Consider the following 25,490-nt stretch of genomic DNA (forward strand, 5'->3'; position numbering starts at 1 on the left):
TCACTAATGTTATGTTTTAATAAAATTGTATTTATTGAATTGTTTATTGAATTGTCATTGATACTGACTGTACTACTCTCATACTATGTAATCCACCATGAGTCTCAGTGAGAAAGGCAGACTATAAATGACATAAATAAAAAGATGTAATACAAAATAACTAGCATCTCCAGTACATCACTTGAAGTTTGTTATACCCAAGGCAATTTGGTTACTGTGGGAGAGGTAGAACTATTAAGAATTGTTACGTTAAGAAAAATGAGATATTAAAAAATTATTATTCAAGTGTATATTTATACATCAAATATAATTGCCTGAATTATTTATATCCAGGATTTTTTTTCAGCTGGAACGTGGTGGAATGGAGTTCCGGCATGTCTTGAAAATAGTCACATGGCCGGTGGCCCCGCCCCCTGATCTCCAGACAGTGGGGAGTTTAGATTGCCCTCCACACTGCTGGAGCGGCGCAGAGGGCAATCTCAGCTCCCCTCTTTCTGGAGATCAGGGGGCGGGGCCACCGGCCATGTGACCTTTTTCACCAAGGGCGATTTAAACTTTAAAAACCTCCCCCCTTGTTCCAGCAGACCCAAAGTGATGTCATTGTGCTGTCCTGAGTTCCATCACTGAGTTCCACCACCTCTTTTCCCAGAAAAAAGCCCTGCCCAGGACACTCACAGAAGATGCATGCCCCAGTGGCCCCTGTGCTGCCCCTGCAACTCAAGAAGGAAACCTATCCCAATACTGCACAATGGCTGATTCCGCACACGTTGGATAATGTACTTTCAATGCACTTTATCAATCGTTTGAGGTGGATTTTTTGTTCCACACACAAAAAAATCCATTCCAAATGATCTACAAAGAGGATTGGAAGTGCATTACCCAACGTGTGCGGAATCACTCGATGTTCCACAAAAACACATACTGCAACATTACCGCAAAGACTAGAGTACCCTGCACCTATGATACATACAGCATCAATTGGAGAACAAACTCTAGTTTGACACAAGTGGATAGTGAAGATGGCGTGTGAACGTGAGCTCTGAACATTCATCTGAGTACTGGCCGTGGACCGAGATAACGCTCCCAGCTTCAAACACTGCATCATCTGTATAATAAAAAAGAAATGTACAGATTTTTTTTGTAAAAAAAGAAAGGCGCACACTTCTAAAACTTGCATTTTAAAAAATGTCCCCTCGTAATAAATGAACACACTATTTTCATAATTTTTTTCTGATTCTCTGAAACAAAAGTGTAAGTCAGGGGGGCGTGGAGTTCTGTTCTTAGCATGAAGAGTCCCAGTTTGACCTTGGCATCTCCAAGTAAATTTGCTGGGAAAGAACTGAAGTGGCCTCAGATCCTGGAGAATGGCTGTCACTCAGAGGCCTGGACTCCGCAATTCACAGATGCAAGCAACGTGCCCTTCCCTTCTGATTGAGGGAACAATAGGTCAGGGGGCTGCGATGGAGAGCAATCTCTCCACAGCTCCTCTCTCACTCTTCCATCAGCAGAGCTGTACTGGCACTGTGCAAGGGGGTTGTACTAGGTGGGCCTGGAGGTCCCTTCCAACCCTACGATTCTACGAGACCCAGAAAGGGTCATTTCACCCTCTTCTCCTTCTCCACTGCAGCCTCCTGACCCATGCGGCTACTAGACCACACGGCTCCCACAGGAGCAAACTTTAGCACCCTCTTCTGACGGATCAAAGGCTCCAACTCAAAGTAGATTAATACTGAGCTAGAAGTATTAAAATGCTAAAATCTTAGCAGAATGCAATTAATCCGTTTACCTCCTAAAATTATGTATAAAATTCAAGCTAGCAGAAGGAGAATGCATGCCACAAGACTGCAAGTAATCTGTCTCCTTGGCAGACATATACTATAAATACGTAACACCCGTCTCGAACAAATAAAATATTTTTCAGATGGAAAAATGGAGGACACATTAGAATAAGCTCTAAGGGAACCGACTACAAAAACTGGCATGCATCTAATAGGAAAAAAACCCTGGTAACCAGGGCTTTTTTTCAGCGGGAATGCGGTGGAACGGAGTTCCAGCACCTCTTAAAAATGGTCACATGGGTGGTGGCTTGGCGGCGCAGAGGACAATCTAAACTCCCCTCTGTCTGGAGATCAGGGGGTGGGACCACCACCCATGTGACCATTTTCGCCAAGGGCAATTTAAACTTTAAAAAACTCCACCCTTGTTCCAGCTGACCCAAAGTGACGTCATTGTGCGGTCTTGAGTTCCACCACTGAGTTCCACCACCTCTTTCCCGCTGGCAACCTTATTAACTGGTATGGTGATCAAAGAGATATCAACAGAGTGTACCATTGTCTTATCTTCCCCTTTTGTTCCCTGTAGCAATGCTCTGAATATTTAATGCCACATTAGTAGTATTGGAGAAATGGTATTACATATAATGAGTCGAATCAAATAGCATCTGTTTTGGTCAATGTCTCAGATACTTAGAGACAAAAACGGAAAGCAAACTGCTTCCATTTTAAATGCTACCGAGCCTGAGCAGCACAAGACTTGGACGGTATCTATATTTAAGGTCCGGCTAGCAGCCTGAATCAACACCTCAATTATTCTGAATGCTCCTGCATATGAGTCATAAAGCGGCCTTAGGTGCGAGGTAGCCAAGGCTGCAGCAACTATGTAGCCCACGGTGGCCAGACCAGCCTTCCCCAACACCTTGCAACACTCTAATATAAGAGAAGAACTTAGGGAGATATCAGATCTGACAAAAAAAAAACCACAGCAGAAACCCGATTCTTGTAGGAATCCAGCCATCTAAAAATATTACTTATTATTCAGCATACTGGTCTGGTTACCTCTGCTTCCGCATTGACAGTCCGCGTCGTGACTCCCACAGTGTATATTCCCCCTGCGGAATCTTCATGGATTTTGATGTTGGATTTTTTGTTTTTTGAATCAATATCGCGTGTTGTGTCAAAGAGATCGAGCACTTCTTCATTGTAAAGCTAATACAAAAGAAAAGCCGTTATTTTAACTTGGACAATAATATTAAAATGTCCAACAGATAATCCCAAATGTACTGGGGTTTAACTCAAAAGTATTAAGATATAATTTGCTTGTCATGGCTACCAAATGAATGCTCTTAGGTCAGTTTGGTATAGTGGTTAAGAGCGGCAGGACTCTAATCTGGAGAGCCGGGTTTGATTCCCTACTCCTCTTGAAGCCAGCTGAGTGAACCCTGGGTCACTCACAGCTCTCTCAGAGCTCTCTCAGCCCCACCCATCGCCCAGGTGATTGTCATGAGGATAATAATAACATACTTTGTAAACCACTCTGAGTGGGCGTTAAGTTGTACTGAAGGGTGGTATATAAATTGAATGTTGCTGTTATTGCTATTATTATTATCTTTAGATGTTCTGATTTATGTTTCCTACCATGCAAGATATAGCTGGAAGTCACACAAAGGTTACACAACCTGGGAAGACTCAACCAGACTCTCGTAGCTGACTTGTAGGCACAACTGAAGCCCACTGAAAGAAAATGGTATTCCGGGGCTTCAAAGACCTCTCAACAGGCATCACGGCTGCTATCTATTATTTCCAGGCTTCAGCTGCTTTGTATATGAGTATACTGATATACACAAGTATATATCTACTTAGAGAGCAAAGTATATTATGCTTGGTTGATCTGTCAACACAAGGGCTAAGTATTTTTAGTGCTTTTATGTTCACAGAGATCATTTTATACACAGTCAACTGCTCGAAGTAAATTCAAGATGGTATCTTGTAATTAAGACTTGACCTTGCCATCTTTGTTAGTCGGGGAAACATTTTTGATAGGAATACTAGGCCTTTTTGTTTGTTGTTTTACTACAAAGTGTCTTTTTTTGACACAGTTGAAAGGAAATTCATTTTTTTTCTAAACAAACCAATTCATACTCTTCAATGTCTTTTTTTCCTAGGCAAGGATGCGCGCCCTCTGTTTCTGTGGCTGAACACATCATAGAAACATAGGAACTAATTTACAATTGCAGCTTTGTTCAAATGTTATTGGTAGCATCCCTGTTTGGGGATTCTTATAATTATAAAACATTTTATAGCTATCAGTATCACATGTGCTTACAGCCTGCAGTCAATTGTGTAAGAAAATGATTCTTTTTTTTTTTGCTCACAGCAACAAGGTGAAAACGCAGCAACTGTTTACCTCTCAAAGTACTCAGAAAGCAAAGTCCAAGTTAAGGGACATCAAAGGATTTAGCTTTTATACTGTGCAGCTGCTATGTCCGTAGATTCCCCTAGGCAAACATTAGCCACAGAGTTTTAATCTAGTGCCTTATTACACACAGCAAGCACAAGCCAGCCCAGTGCCACAATTCTGTCTGTTGATCTTTTGGAAGAAACAATCAAAGCTGGGCAGTAAGGACTCTGTCTTGGATCCTATGCAGCGCAGTGGTGCATAAGTGGTAACTTTTCTACCTCTCACTTTAGTCATTTATCCCCTTCCCCAGTACTGTGGCTCCATGGTTTAGTGTTCTGAGGTTCACTCAGAATTCTTTCTCATAGGGTCAAAGTAGAGCGATGCGATGAGAAGTAACAACTGGCAAAAATCACCCTCTTCCACAAGCAGAAGCGCTTACCCATGAGCAGAAGGGAACTTAGGATCCCAGCCTGTATCAGAAGCTACACAAACTTAGGCATCTCTTTTGAAATCCCTACCTGACATTTAAGGTTTTTCACCTGTACAGCAGATGAAACTACACCCAAGATACAGAATTTATTCGAGGCACAGTAAGAAAAGGGGACTTCCAATTAAGGGGATAGGAAACCCTTAAGTCTTTTTAAAAAGTAACACCTTATATATCTGAACACATGGAAGCTACTATAAATGTCAGTGAGGAAGCAATTCACCATCTTTATTCAACCATGTCTTCTTGAGAGAACAGGTCATGGACTAATAAAAAAAGCTTGCCTTTCTTTTCAAACAGGCCCCATCAATTCTATATCAGTGTGACAAGCCACTCCCCCCCGCCATGCACAATGTGCAAGTTATACCATTTGTCTTTGCAACATGAAAAATATTATTTTTCCACCATACAGAACATTCAGAGACAAGTAGATTTTAACCGACTGCCTAAAACAATTTTTAAAAGGTTAATGTAAGACTAACCTTGCTAAAAGCCACAAGGCTAAACTGAACATCATATGGACCGATTTGAGCAGGTCTACTCAGAAGTAAGTCCTATGTTATTCAATGGCACTTACTCCCAATAAATTGCCCTTAGGACTGCAACCATAATGATAATCATGTGACTGCTAGGTACATTTCAATTTAGAGTGTAAAACGTAAAGAGAATATGTATTAAATAACTATTTCCCAGGAAATATATTTGGAAATTCTGCTATTATCAAAGGCTTACCTCTAAGAATTGAGCATTCACTTTAAATTCTGGAGGAGGGACCCCTTGTTTAATGGCTGCATGCTTTTTTTCTTCAATACATTTGAAAAGGTGTTTTACAGCACGAGGTATAATGCCCTGTTCTTCTTCCATTATGTTGACATCAAACCCAGTTCCCATGGTGTATGTTTTGCCAGCTCCCGTCTAAATTTAAGGAAAAACAAATGGTCGTTAACATACAACAAAACATCAGATACACTGTCTGGCTCCGTGCCAAAGAAGGCAAGGAAGTGGCGATATAATATTGATCACAAGAGTCAGAGACCGTTGTGACTCCAAGAGCGCTCTTCTATACAGTTTCTGATGTTATGAAAGCCATACAAGGGCAGGCAACCTTCTTGGGTCCAAGTACTGAGAAAATGCAACACCTACTTGTGAAGATGTTGTGGAGTCAGCAAACAAAATGGGAGTGAGGGACAAGGGCTGTACTTGGAGCAATCCAAGCCTCAGCACCAATGGCAACATCTAAGAGATCCCTCTTTGTGCAAGTCCAGAAAGTAACAATGGGCATAAGTCATACTTGTTTCCCACAGTGCTGGTCCCCGCACTCCTACCAGTGCCTTGGTTGCTTGGGTGTGATCTGGCCTAAATGCCAAGCAGAAGGGTCTGGTGTGCTGCTGTTGGCACATGTGCCGGGGCTGCCAACCCCACCATCCACATTTGAACAGCAGAAATTACTACCAAGTGGAGACAAGTATGCACATTCCTCAGGAAACAAAGTGCAATATACTTCCTGGAGTCCAGTAGACTACTGCAGCATTATTAACTGGAATAGAATCAAACTCATGATAATCCTAAATATCTTTCCCAATCAGAATCCAGTTTAGACAAGTGGGCAGCTCAAGCTAGTTGGTGTGACAGAGGCCTGTGCTTGAAAAACCATAGATTGGGCTGTTCGGTGACCAAGAAAAAGCAAACACAAACATAAGGTAGTTTCAGGTGGGTAGCCGTGTTGGTCTGCAACAGAAAAGCAAGACTGGAGTCAAGTAGTATCAGGGCTTTTTTTCTGGGAAAAGAGGTGGTGGAACTCAGTGGTGGAACTCAAGACCACACAATGACATCACTTTGGGTCAGCTGGAACAAGGGGGGAGGTTTTTTTAAGTTTAAATTGCCCTCGGTGAAAATGGTCACATGGTTGGTGGCCCTGCCCGCTGATCTCCAGACAGAAGGGAGTTTAGATTGCCCTCCGCGCAGCTGAGCAGCGCGGAGGGCAATCTCAACTCTCCTCTGTCTGGAGATCAGGGAGCAGGGCCACCGGCCATGTGACCATTTTTAAGAGGTGCTGGAACTCCGTTCCACCATGTTCCTGCTGAAAAAAAAGCCCTGAGTAGTACAATAAAGACCAGTAAGACTCCCAGGGTATAAGCTTTTGAGACTCTCTGGAAATCTTGTTGGTCTTTAATGTGCTACTGGACTCAAATCTTGCTCTACAGACATAAGGTGTCAGCAAAGAAAGCGTACACATGATCAAGAGCGCTCTGGCCCATGAAAGTTTATGGCTCTATAAACTGGAAGTCCTTAAGGAGCCACAAGGCTCTTCGTGGTTAAAATACACTTACGCAATTTAATCTTGAATCTACCTGCTCTATCTTTTAAGCCTTGTTAATCTCTCTCCCTACAACTGAAATCTCTTTGCCTTCCCCTTTACCAAAATGTAAAGTCACACTCCTGCCTGAATTACCGTGAACCCTGCCTTTCCTTTTACTGGCCAGAAAGTTGTCCTTTCTTTGTTCAACAGCAAACAGCTCCTTCGGAAGCGTGCGTACCTGACCATAAGCAAACACAGTAGCATTGTATCCTTCAAAGCAGCCGTCAATCAGCTTCTCTATGCATTGTACGTAGATTTCCTCTTGACAGGATTCAATATCAAACACATAATCAAATGTGAAGGCCTTATCTTTCCCCAGGAACACCTGAGGCTCGCCAGGTGTGATAGATGTGCAGATGTGGCATCCTTCAATCTTCTCTTTGGCCAGCTGAGGTCTGATTCTGTTTTTAAAAAAGATCACATCATTAGAACAGAATAGAATATGTCCCTTCTCACTTCAGAATATGCCCAGTAAAGTTAAAGTGTTAAGTTGGTCAGGGAATTAAGCTGCTCATAATGCATCTGCGTAAGCTGAATATGAATGCTACTTTTCAGAAACTAGTTTGAACTTATCTAGAGATGTTACCAGTTGTCAGAAAGCAGGACAAACGAACAAGTCTTCTGCCCCCTTTCAGTAGCCAAATGGGGGAAAGGAAGATATACGCCAGCCTCTTAATAGAGCCTGCCCTATTCAACCTGATTTGTTACTACTCTAACAGTGCAAAGAGAATTACATCCTTTAAAGTCCACAGGTTTAGACAGGTGTAACTGTGTTTAGGAGTGTAAGACTGCAGTTCTATGGACATGTATTTGGGAGAAATTACCACTGTCTTACAGCCAAGCTACAAGTGACGAATGACTGGAGCGCAAGTGAATGGCAACTGAACAGGGAGGAATACACGTGAGTCTGTTCACTTGCCAGGCAAGTGTCATTTGTCACTTGTAGCTTGGCTCTTAGTTGGACTTTTTTTTAAAAAAAGAAAAAGGTAGTTTCAAGATGATGCTCAATATCCTCCAACTTCTTCAGCCCCCCAAAAGTTACTCCGTTTGGGGGTCATATAGTTCAGCATTGGGCTAACACAAAAGGCAGTTCAAACCTTTCACACTCATAACTAAATTGTACTCTTTTTTCTCATTATTGTAATAGATTCTCAAATGTTGACACAAACCTAAGGATTACTTTAAAAGCTGTGACTATATTTGCACAAGAACATTTAGCTGCCATTGAAATTATTTCAATGAAATTAACTGGCATAAAACATCATTTAGGGTCCAACTACAGTTACATGCAAATTGTAAGAACCCACAGATATTTGCTTAATTTCTCCTTTAATTTAAAAAAAATATCTTCAGGATGTTGCAAGTTTTTAAAAGAGCATGACTTGGCCTTTTTCTCTCCAACTGTTTTTTTCTTCCAGAAATCTCCTTCTCTAAGCTGCCCCCCCCCCAAAAAAAGTGTTTCAAATTCATGTTTACAAGCATAATCACTTCACTGGAACTGTGCTAGGGAACAGAACAGGTAGGAAAGAACTATTTTTACAGTAATAAAAATCAAGTGATAAATGTTTTATTTTCAGGCTGTTAGTATTTTATAGGAATCTCTATTATTGTATTACCAGTAATTCCGCTTCTTTGTTTTCATTAAGGTGGGTTTTAGTGCTGTTTTATTTGCTTTTATACTTGGTCTGTTTATAAGAGCCCCGTGGTGCAGAGTGGTAAGCGGCAGTACTGCAGCCCAAGCTCTGCTCACGACCTGAGTTCGATCCCAACGGAAGCCAGGTTCAGGTAGCCAGCTCAAGGTTGACTCAGCCTTCCATCCTTCCAAGGTTGGTAAAATGAGTGCCCCGTTTCCTGGGGGTAAAGTGTAGATGACTGGGGAAGGCGATGGCAAACCACCCCGTAACAAGAGTCTGCCAAGAAAATGTCGTGATGCGACATCCCCCCATGGGTCAATAATGACTCCATGCTTGCACAGGGGACCACCTTTCCCTTTTACTGTTTATTATTATTCTAACCTAATTCTATTTTAACAACTTTCCTTTTATTCACCTTTGATTTATATTGTTTGCAGTTTTACTTTATTTTCAAATTGTAGATGTATTAATTTTGTCAACTGCCTTAAATGCCACATTTATACTCGACCTTTTCCCCGAACGAGTATCCACAGTGGCTTATAATATACTCTCATCTCCATTTTATCCTCACAGCAACCCTATGGGGTAGGTTAGGCTGAAAGTGTGTGACTGGCCCAAGGTCACTCAGGAAGATTCCATGGCAGGTGAGAATTTGAACCCGGGTCTCCCAGATCCTAGTCCAGCACCCTAACTACTACACCAGACTGGCTTGGAGGCAAGACCCACACATAAGCACGGAGAGATCCAGGCCTTCAAGATGAAACTAAGTGATTCATATCCTGGAGCAGCAAAAATGGCCAGCAATGAAGATGTTAACCCTTCCATTCTCCCGCTGCATACAATCAAGCCTGAAGACTTCATTCATTTTAAAAATTCCTGTGAATCATGTTTAACTATGCTTAGGCCTATGGTCATATAAGCAGAATAAATTGATAATGATGAAAATCTCTGTTGTTGCTCACATTTGCTTGTAATGTGTGGCTTGTTACTTATTTTAATAGTTAAACACAAACAGTAACTATTTGCATTTCCAAAGGCAAGCTTGTCTTTCATTATGTGATATTAGTCAAATTCCAACAGCGCTAAAGGCACAAGGACCGCTGTTCTGAATGTGTGAAATTTATTTAAAACCAAACACACACATTTACAAGCCGTCTACAGTATCATCTATCAATCACTAACGCTGCAGATTTGCCATTCCTTTAAATGAGGCTTGCACAGAAATTTTGCTCTGTTAATGCCAGCTGTGCAGGCAAGCCTTTCCTCTGTGATACTGAACAAGATTCATTATTACTATTAAATAATTTACACTCAAATGTAAGACACTTTTGGATGATCTCCAACATTTGAAAGGATGGAGAATCCATGCACTGAAGGCATAGTACATAACAGGTGCAGCATCCCTGTTCTCTGCCCACCCCAGGTAAGCCCAGCACAGGTGATCCACAGATCCTTTTTTGCAGTTGTGACGTTTCTGTTATATCACATTTCATGCCTACAGCCAAGTTAAAACCCCTTGCAGAGGACACGAGAGATCATTGAAGTTAGGCACTTAACATACCCTACCTTATATGACAGGAGTAGGAGAATCATGAATCTTCTTAAGAAAATCATTATTTTAAATCATAAACATGCTCCAACAAATGTGACTGAAGTCTATCTTGCTAATTTAATATTCACATACATTTATATTGCAAGTACATATCTTCTAAAAGACTATTTTAGTCTGCAAAAACACCATGAAATTTAACTGGTGTCATGACAAACTGTCTGTGTAGGAGGCTTCAGAGAAGAACGGGCTTCTCAGCCATTCCATAAAATATCTGATAAAGAGTCCAAGTGAGTTTGAAAACTTGCTCCTTTGCGCTATATTAGTAGGTCCTAATAAAAAGGTATTACGTAGAAGTTCCCATAAGTAACTTGTTTCAGGAATTGTTTTTTTATAACATCACAGGTCTTATTTACAACAAATTTCCCAGAGATATTGCAAACATTGCTTATGCTGACAAATTTTTAAAACCAGGTGTGGAAGCAGTCACGTGAGATGCAAAAACAAATTCAAAACTCTGCTCACAGTGAACTCTAGCACACTTTTGCAATCCAGACTTATGGAGAACTCATAGAATTCTGTCCCACACCACCACCAACATGTTGTGGCAACAACTTGCTGGTAAAACAGGCAACAACAACTGTGCTCAGAATGATTGTCCACATGGATGCCCTTTAGGTGTTTTCTTTCAGATGCTTATGAACTTAATAATAACAACAACAGCAGCGCTGATTTACTTCTCTTCTGGACAGAGTAGTACCCCACTCAGACCAGTGAATAAATTCAGTATTATTATCATCCCCGCAACACAGCTGGTGAGCTGGGGCGGAGAGCGGTGGCTTAGCCAAGGCCACCTGCAGAGTTCATGGCAATGGAGGTATTCAGACCAGCAGAGTGCTGATTCACAGCCCAACCACTTAACTACTATGCTATAGCAGCTCCCTCCACAAACAGTTCTTGTTGCACAGACAAGAGAAAGTTCAAAATGGACCAACCATATGGGCGAGGCCAAACTGCTTGGGTCTTTCCCATGGAATTGAAAGGATGGGAAAGATCAATGAGATCTGCCCCCAACCCATACTGCTGGGGTATTTAAATGCTCCCCCTGTTGCATAGGGGATACTTACTGGTAAGCAATTTCCATACAGCCGGGAGAGGCACTATTGTCAAGTAAGGTCAGGATAAGAGATGGGCATGAACCAGAAAAAAACCAAACCGCCAACTTTCACGCACCACAAACCAGCCCCTAGTTCGCAAACCGGTTCGTTTGGTTCATGAAAACGTCACATCCTAGCCAGAAAATTATCACTTCCGGGCCAGCAGAAGGTCACTTCCGGATCAGCAGGAAGTCCATCCCCTGTTGCCTAGGAAACTGATTGATTGGCACCAGGCTGTCTGCAGTCATGAACCAAAAAAGAACCAAATGAACCAGCCTAAAGTTCGTGGCAGTTCATCAGAAATGGGATCTGACGAACCACGGTTCACGAACCACGAACTGGCCTGGTTCGTGCTTAATTTTGGTTCGTATTTCGGCTTGTGCCCATATCTAGTCAGGATTCTCTGCTTTAAATGTATATTTCAGCATCAGAGCACATATGTCATGTTTTGACTAAGAAAAACGCAAAAGATAATGTTTACTTAGCATGCATATAGCATCAAGAATACTTCACTGATATGGATTTCAGATGACCAAATGTGATATTTAAAGCAACCACATTTAATCTGCAATGGTTGTTTTGCATACACAGTTGTAGATCCAGACTAAATTGGCAATCTCTGCCAATCCCCTTTCCTTGTGCCACCTCCACCTACCATGGTATTATTCAAGGTCCCAGGAGAAGTATTCCATATCCATAGAGATCACTGGGCTGTAGCAGGAGGGGAGAAGGAAATGTTCCATTTTGCCATTAGAAAATTTAGTCTGAATCCAACCCATAAGTAATCATTTCATGTCAAAGGGAGCTTTGACTCTCAAAAGCTCATACCCTGGAAATCTAGTTGGTCTCTAAGGTGCTACTGGACACGAATCTTGCTGTTCTACTATAGACCAACATGGCTACCCACCTGAAACTATTTCATGAGGAAGTCCCTGAGAGATATACCAACACAGAAAACGGACACGTGATTTGTATGCAGGACTAAACTAAGTAACGGATGCTTTCTGCAAAATAGGTAGTCTCATAAACAAGCCTCAGGAGGATCTCAAGCAACTTTCTCAGTCTATAACAGTTGCTTTGCCCTGCTGAGACTCAGTTAATTCAAAGTTTTAAGCAGCGAGGCAGCAGGGTAAAAGCTCTGGAAGTAGAGAGAGTCTGGCACGCCAGATGCGGCAGAGGACTGTGAGAGAATCCATCCACTCTGGAGTGATCGCCACCGGCTCTGTCTTTCAAAACTACGCTTCCCGGTAAACATGTCACCTGCCACTTGACAAACATGTGCCCAGGGGTCTCGTGTAGAGAGACTCTGAAAGTATTCATTCTAGTTAAGTCAGGCAAACTGTGGGGAGCTTGAGAGAGTCTGTCTTTGTGTTTCTGAAAGAAAGTTAACCAGTCAGGAGATCCTGGTTAAGTTGGCCTTTTATATCTCAGAGAAAGGCTTCTGGCTAAATCAAGCAAATTGTGTGAGCTCCTGGGGCAGCCTGTGATCATCTGAGTGAGAGATTAATCTCTCTAGGTCAGGCAAGCTGTATGGAAAGGCCTGAATGAATATATATCTGTGCGGATGAGTTTAGTTTGCTAGTGAAGATCTGCGTGGAAAATTACTCTGTCTTTAAGAAGAGGCAGGGCTTTTTTTCTGGGAAAAGAGGTGGTGGAACTCAGTGGGTTGCCCTCGGAGAAAATGGTCACATGGCTGGTGGCCCTGCCCCCTGATCTCCAGACAGAAGGGAATTTAGATTGCCTCTCAACTCCCCTCTGTCTGGAGATCAAGGGGCGGGGCCACTGGCCATGTGACCATTTTCAAGAGGTTCCGGAACTCCGTTCCACCACGTTCCTGCTGAAAAAAAGCCCTGAGAAGAGGTAATTTATTTGTGAAACCACCTAGTTTAAGAAGTATTCTGGAACCAATATGCTTATTAAAACTCTGCATCCATCACACTTATGTACTTATAAATTTTACTTTTGATTAAGACAAAAAGAGCCCTTTTGTACCTCACAGTCATCCCCACATGCTGACTGTTCTGTCAAATTATCATTTATAACAAGCCTTCCTATATTACCACTTAAGCCAAGGAGGTCTAAGGCGAAAGCCTTTGGTAGCAGAGAAAACCTTTTGAGGCATTTAGGGAGGTAGTAATATATAGGTCACACAAACACAAAAGGGAAGGTGTCCACAAGGTAAAACGCTGGGTAAAGTAGACAACGCCTAAAGCTGAGGAGTGTGTGCATGTGTTGTTGTGACCAGATCCCTCCTGAGGTATAATGGTAAAGTAACATAAGGAGGAGCAGAATTGAAAGTCCAAAACCAGAGGTTTAAAAACAAATAAAAACAAGCAAACCAGTGCAATTGCTAAAATGTGTTTTATCTAGTTTCTAAATTTGGGCTATTCCCAGTATTTCAGATAAAAACAAGAGCAAGCTGCTGCCTATCATTGACATACATTTATATTAGTGTTACATTGTGTATAATAAAATTATCTGTAAGAATTTGGAATTTAGTTTCATTGTTTTGAAACATTTTGGTAACTTCTGTAATTTATGTAAATTCTGTGGTTTATATAAGCTTCTCGCTCTAGTCCTTTTAAAAATACTTTAACTAGGAACTGCTTAACAATAAGGGATCATATTTGATGGTATAAAGACATTTTAATTGACCAAGTGTTTTTTAATGAAACATCCAAACCAATAAAGATTTCAACAAAGCATAAAGGAAGCTTACAGCTCAATCACAGGAGTAAAGTTCCACAGAATTCATGATGACTTTCTCACTGGTAAATGTGTTTTGGCAAATTCAGAAATAGCTAAAAGATGGTGGACAGTAGGCAAAGTAACATGAAAATAAAGGAATAGTAATAACTGTACAAGTAAAAATGTGTGTTTGTAGCCAATACTCTTCGTTTAAAAAAGTTCCTGTAGTCATATACACGGTTGCACCAAATTCCACCAATTCCTCCCTCAGGACTTGGAAGAGCCCCTCAAAAGAGGCCAGTACTTGGAACCGGTGACCAGTACCCCCCAAAAAAGCCCAGTTTTATCTACACACAGAGAAACTGGAGGGAGGAAAAAATGTATTTGTGCAAGAAATGTGTTAAGAGATTATATAGACAAAAATGTTACTTCAGGCTGATGGAATTTAGAAACTACATGCATATTGGTTTTTTAGTTTTGCACTTCCTCAACAGATGGTAAAGCAGAATATAAATATGGAAAAATAAATGTATTTCTAATTAACTTTATATTGCCTTGTTCTGCTTTCCTACTGAAGGCACTAAAACTTGGAGCAAATTACAAAGACCAGCTAAACCAACTTCAAGACATTCAGTCATATATTTGATATTTTTAAAATACAGCTAGGATCCATTTAAAGAGCTAAATTTAAGAACCTGGAAATCTACAAGCTGCCATTTTTAATTTGCAAAAAAGATTGAGATAAACAATCATGGCAGCGTAATTTAATTAAAAGGAAAATATGGCACTGGTGTAATTGGATTTGTCTGGCGACAGCTCACTTATGTTGTCCGTCATGGGTTTGCTTTGCTTAAAGAGATTTATTTCCTTAAAGTAATTATCCTTTTCTGGGCTTCTCACTGGAGCAGGCTCCCCTAGCCTATGACTTAATGCTTAAGATTCATATTTATTCTCTTGCACCTGAATATAAGCAGCATATTTGCTTTCCCTTCTGCATTTTGATGGGGTTTTCTCGTCTCCATCACCAGACAGTTGCTAACATTACATTAGCCGGAGAGCAATCAAGCTGTGCTTTTATCCCTCAGCCATTCTTTGGTAATGCTGTACAGGGGTCTGCCAGACAGCACAATACAGACAGCATCTTCTTGCAAGCCTGACAAAATCTTTTGTGTGCTTGCCAGGGAAAGAACAAAAGGAAAAGGAGAGTTCACTGCTGGCTTCCAAGTAACTAGATCTCCCTCTTTAGCAGGTACCCAGCTTCCCCTCAAAAGCCACATACAATCACTCATCATGCAAATTCATTCCACGTCTCTCATTTTCCCCTATCTCCATTTCAAGCACTATTCAGGGACTTTTTTAAAAAAAAAAATTGCCTTTCAGCAGTGATAATCTGAAGTACTTAAAAATGCACCTTATTACTCATAATTAACCATAAGCTTTTGAACTGCTGACAAGGAGGAATTTGGGATAAACAGCCAGTTGGTGAGACAGAAGAATACCCTTGCTCCAGTCTCAAAATGGCTCAGGCCACTGCGTACGACGGAGCACCACAGGAAGGCCTGGTCTACCAGATGACTTTGTGAATTGTACAAAGAGCAAGCACAAAATTCTTCGCAGAATCCTTTCATAAGAAAAATTACCAGACACCTAAAATGAACAGGTGCTATTCAAATAATGGACATTTTTTAACAAATATATGCCTTAATGGTGTTTTCTGAGGCCCTCAAATAACCCCTGCGTAAGAAAGGGGTCCATTTCTAGCTGGTATAATAAAGCCATGAGTCAGTGTTAGGAGTTAGGAAGAAAATGAAAGTTGCACATAGACTCCTAAGGCAGAATGCAATGTATGTCCCCAAGATCTCTCGGAACCCACTGTGCACATCTAGGCTGAATGCACACAAAAAAGCCCAGCACTGCTGGCCAGCCATACCTTATTTCCTACTGCAGAAGAAAGCACGTGCTTGCAAAACTGAGGTCCACAGAGTAGAACGCCCAATATGGCAACAGGGTCAGAGCCTTTGCAAGGAAGTATGCAGGGATAACTGAGGGTTTTTAAAAAAAAATTCTCACATTGTACTTCAATCATGTGGCTATCCCCCCCCCCCCCGCCCAAATAAAATGCACACACACAGGGCTTTTTTGTGGCGGTACTCACTGGTGCTAAGTACCAATGCCTTTTGGGAGGATCTACAAGGTCCTGAGGGGGAATTAGTGGAAATCAGTGCAACCATACAGATGAGTACCTGTATCTTTTTAAAAATAAAAAAGTACTGTATGTGCACATGCATGCAGAGAGAGAGAGAGAGAGAGAGAGAGAGAGAGAGAGAGAAGGCCTACATGTGCAAAGCATTTTAAATTGATGCATTTTAAACATTGGGCTCTTACAGCATGTGTCATATACCAGATTCACTTCCCACTTGATGTCATGCATGGGATAAAATAACCCACATTACTCATTAAGTTTCTTGCCCTTTTGGCTAGCCCATTAATTGGTCCACCAAACAGCTTTTATAAACTGTTATATCTGAAATACCTTTTCCAAATGAAACTCCAGGATTGAGGGAAGGAAAAGACTTCCCATATTTAGTGTTGACTGTTTCAAGCGAACAGAAGTGGCTCTGTTTTGAGACAGAAAAGAGACTGTTCAGGCAGGGCTGGAAGGCTGTAAGCTGGTAAAAAACCTAAATACTCAGCAAGAAAGAAACACCACTTCATTTCAGGATCACAAAATAGTATAGGCAGAAAATTACATGCTGCTTGGCCACCATATACTTGGGGACTGGCTAAGTTACATTTTTTTTTTAACATTCCTCAACAGAAAAGCTCAGTTCTAGTACACTAAATAAACGGTTGTTTCTTACTAACTACACTGCATGTTACATTCTGGAAGTGGTGTGCTCAGCTGGAGGGAAAGGGAGCAGGAATGTGCTGCAATCTTCTTTAGCACGGCTTGGTGTTAACTGAGTGCAATTCTTGCTTAACCCACAGCTTTTGACAAATTAGAAATGAAAAGCCCAATTTGATGCTGGAATTTTAGAAAATTGCACTCATATTTAGAATAATGCCTCCATCGGGAATTGTATGTAATTTTGATATATCTTTTGAAGAACTAACAGTGCAATCTTGGGCGGTGGGGCACGAAAGCACCCTGGAAGCCGACTAGGAGTCACGATTGTATATCCTGGACATATGCCATTGTAACACCCCCTATGGAGGCACAGCAGCCGAGTGTTGCTCCATGTGGGTCCCCCACCAGTGCCCAGCCACAGAGGCTGGACGCAAGTGTAACCCGGGCGAAAGTCCCTGCACCAGCAGGCCAGGCCGCAACTTAGTCTACTTCCTAAGGCGTTTTAAGCATGGGAACGCCCCAAGAGTGGCGCAAACTTGTGCTTCAAAAAAAGTGGCATAGCCTATCGGCTCCCATTGTGTGGGAAAAGTCAATCCCCCCCCATGCCCGCCAGCGGTGCACAGGATGCCAACGACTGCAGCAGCTGAGCACCCTTCCCTGTTCCCAATCAGCCCCCCAGAGACTTTACATAACCTCTGGCCGGGACACTCATGACCCCAGATAAGTAGGAACATGGCCAGAGGCTCTGCCCTAGAGCCCCCAGCACGAGGTGAAAGAGGGTGCCCACAGTGGCAGGGCAATAACCCCCACAGATATCTCACCACGAAACTTAGGTGGGTTGCCTTCATTAGTTTCTTTCCCACAAACCTGACACATTGCTATATTCTTGTTTATGACTATCTACGCTTCACACACACACACACACACACCACAATTTTATACCACTTCATGTTTTGAGGCCATGGTTTTCCAAAGCATTCCAAGAGTTCCTTGGGCTTTAATAACAACAACAACAACAACAACATTTGATTTATATACCGTCCTTCAGGACAACTTAATGCCCACTCAGAGCAGCTTACAAAGTATGTCATTATTATCCCCACAACAAAACACCCTGTGAGGTGGGTGGGGCTGAGAGAGCTGCAAGAGAGCTGTCATTAGCCCAAGGTCACCCAGCTGGCTTCAAGTGGAGGAGTGGGAAATCAAACTTGGCTCTCCAGATTAGAGTCCCGCACTCTTAACCACTACACCAAATTGATGATCTCATTCATATTCATCAATGAGATCATCAGTAATAAGAGGACACAGCCTGCTGTCGCTGCTAACAGCTTCAAATAACTGTCTGTACTGGACTTTAGGCCACATGATCAGTTCATAAGCCTGACAGGGCGGCCCTTAGTCCACCCTATGAACCAGGTATGCTCCCCCAAATATTCTGTAATGAGCAGCTTCATTAGCAGACTGTAATGATCAGATGTAGAAGAAAACTCCTCAGTATAACTAATCACTCCACTCATATAACAGTCTTATCCAAGTTTTGTTTCTGTCAGATTAAACAGACTAAATATCAAAAAGCAGCAGTAAGAAGAAATAAACTGAGGCCTCTCCAGTGGGATGTTACTCTATCGCCATCTTGGCTCCTTCTCCTTCCAATTAGAAGTTCAGGGATTTCTTAGCAGATATGTCACTTGAAACTGAAATACTACAAAACTACAGTTATAGGAAATGATTAGTGACTCTTGGTAGGCAAAATCCTATTCTCTTTCTGCTTGGTCCCTCATACATTTATCCTCTTGCTCTTTCCCTCAACACTGCAAAATATGTTGGCAGGCAGCTGTACTGGAAGGGTAACGCTAACAGGGGCTGGAGGAGTGGGGGGAGGATCCCCCTGAAGAAGGACTGCAGGAAAGGGAGGGCTCCTTAACCAGCTTCTGAGGGCCAAGCTACAAGAGACGAATGACACAGATTGGACACTTGTCAGCTTCCCTCAAGTTTTGATGGGAAATGTAGGCATCCTGGTCTTGCAGCTTGGCTCTCCGACTGCTGTCCAATGGACTTTTCAACTGTCACTTGCCCAACATTCCACCAAGCTGCCTACATTTCCCATCAAAACTTGAGGGAAGCTGACAAGTGTCCAACCTGTGTCATTTGTCTCTTATAGTTTGGCCCTGAGAATTCCCAGTGAAGGGATTTAAGCAGAATTATAAAGAGAAGGAAGAGCAGCAAGACAACAAGAGTGTCATTTAGATGTACCTCGATGGCTAAGCACATGCTGTACTATCATAGGTTTGGCACGTGCTATATGTAGCTAAGGGCTCTCAAGTATACTAACCAGGAAAACCCTCTGCTCAAGATCTTAGAGAGCCTATAAGCCAAGCTACAAGTGACGAATGACACTTGAACGGCAAGTGAACAAACTCAGGGCCAAGCTACAAGTGACGAATGACACTTGAACGGCAAGTGTATTTCTCCCTGTTCACTTGCCCTCCACTCAATCTACTTGCCGTTCAAGTGTCATTCGTCACTTGTAGCTTAGCCCTCACGTGTATTCCTCTCTGTTCACTTGCGTTCCACTTGCGCTCCACTTGATCATGTGATCAAGTGAAGCACAAGTGAACAGGGAGGAATACACGTGAGTCTGTTCACTTGCCGTTCAAGTGTCATTCGTCTCTTGTAGCTTGGCCCTATGTCCGTAAGAAGAAACGGTACTGAACTTAATGGCCCCAAACTTTGGTCCAAAACAAGACCACTTCATACAGCAGTCTTTCCCACCCACCCCCCATTAACTCAGGAAGCAAAAAAGCAGCATTGGAAACAAGGAGTGTCTCCAATTCAGCTTAGCTAATGCTGATGTGAGGAAAAGGATCCTCCTGCGTGTTCTCTCAGACCAAAATGAATTCTCCACCCTTGCCGCAGGGCTCTTTTGTTTCACAACCACAGCAGGAGCCCCAGCTTGAAAAACCTACTCTTGTCATAGAAACTAACCTCTCTCAGATCTTGGAGGCATTCAAGGACTACGAACACGCTTCTCCTGGATACACGGAAGACATTACACGGGGAGGACAATTTGGCAACTTACTAATCAGGCTCTGTTATTGCTGCTTGTTTTTCAAAAAAACAGAGATGGCCAGGGAGTTTGCCGTTTAAGAACAAAGTTTAAAAGGGAATTTCAATTCTGAGACATTTTCACAAGTAACATTTGCAGCTTTTGTATTTCTCAATATTTATTTGTTTGTTTGTTTGTTTTAGATTTTTATTCCGCCCTCCCCGCAGATAGGTTCAGGGTGGATTACAACGATTTTAAAACATGTATAAAAATTTTACATTACAAAACAGTAAAAACATCTTTTTTAAGACATTTAAGACATTTGGTACAATAAATTAATAACCAAATGGCAGCCGATAAGTGCTACTTGAGAAGCCAAAAAGAAGATCAAGAACAAAATTCAAGATGGTGGACAACTCTAGGGGAGGGTTTAGATCTTTCAGTCTTCCTCTTTTTTATTGGCCGGCAGAAGGTCAATCCCATCCTCAATCATATGCCTGGTGGAACATCTCCGTGTTACAGGCCCGGTGAAACGATAACAAATCCTGCCAGGCCCTGGTTTCAATAGATAGAAAGTTCCACCAGGCTGGTGTCAGGACTGAAAACACCCTGGCTCTGGCTGAGGCCAGACGGGACTCCTTGGGGCCAGGGACCACCAATAGTTGTTTTTCTTCCTATCAGAGCATCCTCCAGAGTACAATTGGGAAGAGCGCTCTCTTCCACGGCCTATCCAGACGGAACAACATTCACATGTGGCCCATAGCCTGCAAAGCATCTTTTGCAGCATTTGTGGCAGGGGGGGACTTCCCAGTATCTAAAAGTAGCTTACAGAGGTCCACCGGGCAAGATACATATTCATTCTCTCCATAACCAGTCTTTGTAAAGGACATCCCACACTCTCCTCCGTCTTAACCTAACTCAAACATCACAACGGTCTTCTCTGAGGAAAGTCGGTAGTCCTCTTTTTCACTCTCTTGGAAATAAAGATGGCAAGATTTTAAAAAATTACCATCTTGAAATTTCAACAGTACGAAATGCTGGCACCATCGCAACCATTTTATAAGTCAAGATGGGTAGCCGTGTTAGTCTGTCTGTAGTCCAGTAGCACCTATAAGACTAACAAAATTTGTGTCAAGGTATGAGCTTTCATGAGTCACAGCTCACTTCTTCAGATAGGGTGAAGAAGTGAACTGTGACTCACGAAATTTCACACCCTACCACAAATTTTGTTAAGTCTTTTAGGTGCTACTTGGACTCTGGCATTTTATGTTTATAAAACACTGAAAAACAAGCTTTACTGTACAGCTTTGTTCTGAGGGCAATTTTGTACAACCAAGTGGAAAAGAATGAGCTGCTCCTCCGTTGTTTGCTACTGCAAGGTTCTTGTGGGAAGTGAATCATTCAAGCTCCAGAAATTAAAACAGCTTATCTTGCACAGCTTATCCCTACAAGCCTGTTTTTGTACTCATGGAGTAAGAAGTGCAATTCACCTGCATATCCCGTCCTGCCACCTTACTATGATGTACAAAACTGCCCTAATCGCTAACAAGAAAGACCAGCTCATTATTAAGATGTACAGTTTTTCCTCCCAGGTTTGTGGTATTGCTACAAACTACATAGATGGGCATATATAAGAATTCACATTAGAATTCCATGCACTTACAAATCAATTCTGGATTAGCTGATATCACAGCATGTATGTTTACAGAATACAAGGAGATGGGAGTTAATGCTGGAAGTCAAAAAGAGTCCAGTAGCACCTTTAAGACTAACCAATTTTATTGTAGCATAAGCTTTCGAGAATCAAGTTTTCTTCATCAGATGCATGTTACAGAAACTGGTAACATGCATCTGACGAAGAGAACTTGATTCTCGAAAGCTTATGCTACAATAAAGTTGGTTAGTCTTAAAGGTGCTACTGGACTCTTTTTGATTTTGCTACCACAGACTAACACGGCTAACTCCTCTGCATGAACGCTGGAAGTCAAAAGCAGAGAGAGAATCACAGGAAAGATTAGAACAACAGGTGAACCATGACAAACTAACTATGCAACTCGTTAACATGTAAATAAATACCATGTAACAAACATTCTTTTATCAGAATATATTATGAAGTCTTTGTAAAGTGCAAAAGTATACTACTACTAACGTGCTCAAGTATTCAAGGTTGCACAGTCAATACTTCCGGCTCAATTAACATTAACAAATTGCAGCCCCGCCAAAAACAAAAGTCATAACAAACATAATGTTTAACCAGCTTATAGATGGTTACATGCCACAATCTTGCTTCTAAGCAGTACAGACTAGCTTGTCCAAATTCAACACAAACAGCCTTTTAGTGTAGAAACAGATGGTACAACTGAAAGCAAAGGGCATATTAGGTTTCTAACTGATGCAATCACTGGAAAACAGGGTGGCTTCGTTGTCCTGACAGGGAGCCGACTTGCACACAAGTTTCAGCGAAGCCAGCAACAATTCATGTTGTGTATATCATATTATCAATCGCATTCACCCGGCAGGCTACAAAATGCCAGAACACAAATTTCCTTTAATTATGAAGGCACTTATATTTTGATATAAGAATGTTTATTATATGGTCTTTATCTTTAAGGATCCTTAAAGATAAAGATGTCTCTCTGGAAACCAAGATCAAGATAATTCAAATGATGGTATTCCCCATTACTATGTATGGATGTGAAAGTTGGATGGTGAAGAAAGCTGACAGGAAGAAAATTGATTCATTTGAAATGTGGTGCTGGAGGACAGTTCTGTGAATACCATGGGCGGCTGCAAAGACCAATAAGCAAGCCCTAGATCAAATCCAGTCGGAATTCTCCCTAGAAGATAGAATGACAAAACTGAGGCTATCGTACTTTGGTCACATCATGAGAAGACAAGATTCTCTGGAAAAATCAATAATGCTTGGGAAATTGGAAGGCAGTAGGAAAAGAGAAAGACCTCAAATGAGATGGCTGGACTCAATAAAAGAAGCCACATCCTCTGACGTGTAGGATCTGAGCAACTCTGTTAATGATAGGACATTTTGGAGGTCTTTCATTCATAGGGTCACCATAGGTCGGAGGAGACTGGACGGCACATAACTCATTACATGGTATTTATTTATGTGTTAATGAGTTGCATAGTTAGATTGTCACAGTTCATTGGTTGTGAAAGTCAGCTGAACACCAAACCAATGCCAATGCCTTTCTTTTACACTGGAGTGGAGAAATTGGTGCAACCATGAGGGCCTCATGACAGAAACCTCTGCAAGGACTGATATGATAGAAACGTCCAGATGGAGCAATTTAAAGCACTTCTGTGGGGTGGCCATGAGAATCAACTGGGTTGTAGGCATAGATGCGGAATTAATGATCCCGGCACATATTTTGTACCTATAAACAAAACGTCTTGTGCCGTCAACAGAAACTACTTCATGCGAAATTCATAAACAGCAGTTAAGGGGAACAAGATAGAAGTTGGTGTTGCCTGGATATCCAAGATACCATATTTCATATCAGACAGAGCAGTTATTTTTTGCTTCACTGGCAGAACAATTCTCTCCTTATTCACCCAGCTACAGCCAGCGCACTGCTCTGCCAGGCTCTTTCAGCCCCAGCGCATCATACAAAATGGTAACACCTGATCCTAGAGTCTTGCCTATCCGCTGAATGCCTTCCTGCTGCTCTTTGGGGACAGAGTGAAAAGTCTCTCTCTGGCTAGCTTTTCCAGGGACAAAACTCCTTTCTTGGTTTAGACAGAATTAAGTCAGCCCTTGGGCTGAGAATACCTCCAAATCATGCATTTTCCAGGGCTGTGAAAAAACCAAATTACTTTCACCTTGGCTGTATATAACAGAGCTGATATATGCCAAAGCAACAATACAGCCTTAACCTCCCCCTCCTCTCCACTTGTATGGGGAAGAACAGCCACCTCCCAGCACAGTCCAAGGTATCCACTAGGCTAACCAAAGTGATCTCTGCCCCAAACTCTGGTCAAAAGCGATACTGGCAAGGATTCATAAATCAAAATCAGCCCAGATGACTAGTTTATCCCCAAAGGGGACATTGTCCTGTAGTTCTTCAATTAACGGTGTACTGCCATTAGGTTAGGGGTCCCCAACCCCTGGGCTGTGGGCCGGTACTGGTCCGTGGCCTGTTAGCAACCGGGCCGCACAGGTGAGTGGCGGAAGAGCAGAGAGCTGGCTCCGGGGAGCAGGCAAGGTAGGCAGTCGCCGGGCCAGGAGACTCCAGGCAGCCCCTCTCTCCCTCCACGCACAGCAGGCTCACCCACTGCCCTCTGCAGACACCCCCTCGCAGCGCGCTGCCTCCACCGCCGCACTCTGGGGGGGCCAAAGTTTCCTGCCTCTTTGCACCAGGAGAAGGCAGCGGTGAGGCGCCTCTGAGAAGCGGTGCCATCCCGGATCCAGCACCCTGGCTCCTTCCAAGGCCAGGCAAGCTGCAATTCGGGTGCTGCTCGCACTGCAAAGCTGCAGCTGGCAAGCTCGGGGGCGGCGGGGCAGGGCAAGGCAGGAGCTAACCGGCGCCACACTTCCCTTTCCAGGCAATACTGAGCCCAGCCCTAGCAGGGGCGGAGGAGACATGGCGCACGGCGGGTGTGCATGCCAGGCGAGCTGGGAGGCGGAGGCCAAGGAGGAAGTGCACAAACTCGCCAGGCAACTTTCTTGCCCGGGCCTGGGTGGGCCACCAAACACGCATGCCACTCTCCTCCCAGCCAAGGTCGGGCACACCAGGCTCCCCACGCAGCCCTGCCGCAAGGGCAGCCCTGGCCTGAGCCAGCCCTGGCAGGCGAGCGCATTGAGCCCTCCAAGGAGGAAGGAGAGAAGGGCTTAGCGAGGAGCAATTGGGCCAAGTGGGATTTCCAGGGCTGATCAATGTGACCAGGGAAGGGGGATTGCAGTTGTATCATCCCAAAGCCGCCACCCCCCCCCCCCAGTCCATGGAAAAATTGTCTTCCATGAAACCAGTTCCTGGTGCCAAAAAGGTTGGGGACTGCCGCATTACGTTACTTCAGGACTGTTTTCCCTCTCAGACAGGGCTTTTTTCCTGGGAAAAGAGGTGGTGGAACTCAGTGGTGGAACTCAAGACCACACAATGACATCACTTTGGGTCAGGTGGAACAAGGGGGAGTTTTTTAAAGTTTAAATTGCCCTCGGCAAAAATGGTCACATGGCCGGTGGCCCCACCCCCTGATCTCCAGACAGAGGGGAGTTGAGATTGCCCTCCGCGCCGCTTGGTGGCGCAGAGAGCAATCTAAACTCCCCTCTGTCTGGAGATCAGGGGCGGGGCCACCGGCCATGTGACCATTTTAAAGAAGTGCCGGAACTCCATTCCACCACGTTCCTGCTGAAAAAAAGCCCTGCTCTCAGATATAACAGCCCAACAGCTTTCAGACTTTCTATCTTCAAGAAAACCTGTTTGTCTATTGATGGACGCCCTGCACTACAAAACAGTATTTGCCTTTGACACAGCATCACAATGCCAACTTGTGTACTGCATGTGAGCCAAAATCTCTCTGCTTTGCTTTCA

General features: G+C 42.9%; 1 protein-coding gene across 9 annotated transcripts in view; it reads right to left on the reverse strand.

Annotated features, from left to right (window-relative positions):
• The window catches only part of KIF21A (kinesin family member 21A), a 177,709-nt gene that overhangs the window by 110,949 nt on the left and 41,270 nt on the right, over nucleotides 1–25,490 (reverse strand). For all 9 annotated transcript variants that reach the window (XM_054988270.1, XM_054988269.1, XM_054988273.1 and 6 more), the window contains exons 2-5: nucleotides 7,201–7,423; nucleotides 5,396–5,578; nucleotides 2,835–2,984; nucleotides 971–1,105 (exon numbers count right to left, since the gene is read on the reverse strand). In XM_054988270.1, the coding sequence (XP_054844245.1) occupies nucleotides 971–1,105; nucleotides 2,835–2,984; nucleotides 5,396–5,578; nucleotides 7,201–7,423 (691 nt within the window). The remainder of the gene's footprint in view (nucleotides 1–970; nucleotides 1,106–2,834; nucleotides 2,985–5,395; nucleotides 5,579–7,200; nucleotides 7,424–25,490) is intronic.

This window comes from Eublepharis macularius, chromosome 9 (assembly GCF_028583425.1).
Source record: "Eublepharis macularius isolate TG4126 chromosome 9, MPM_Emac_v1.0, whole genome shotgun sequence".
Lineage (NCBI taxonomy): Eukaryota > Metazoa > Chordata > Lepidosauria > Squamata > Eublepharidae > Eublepharis > Eublepharis macularius.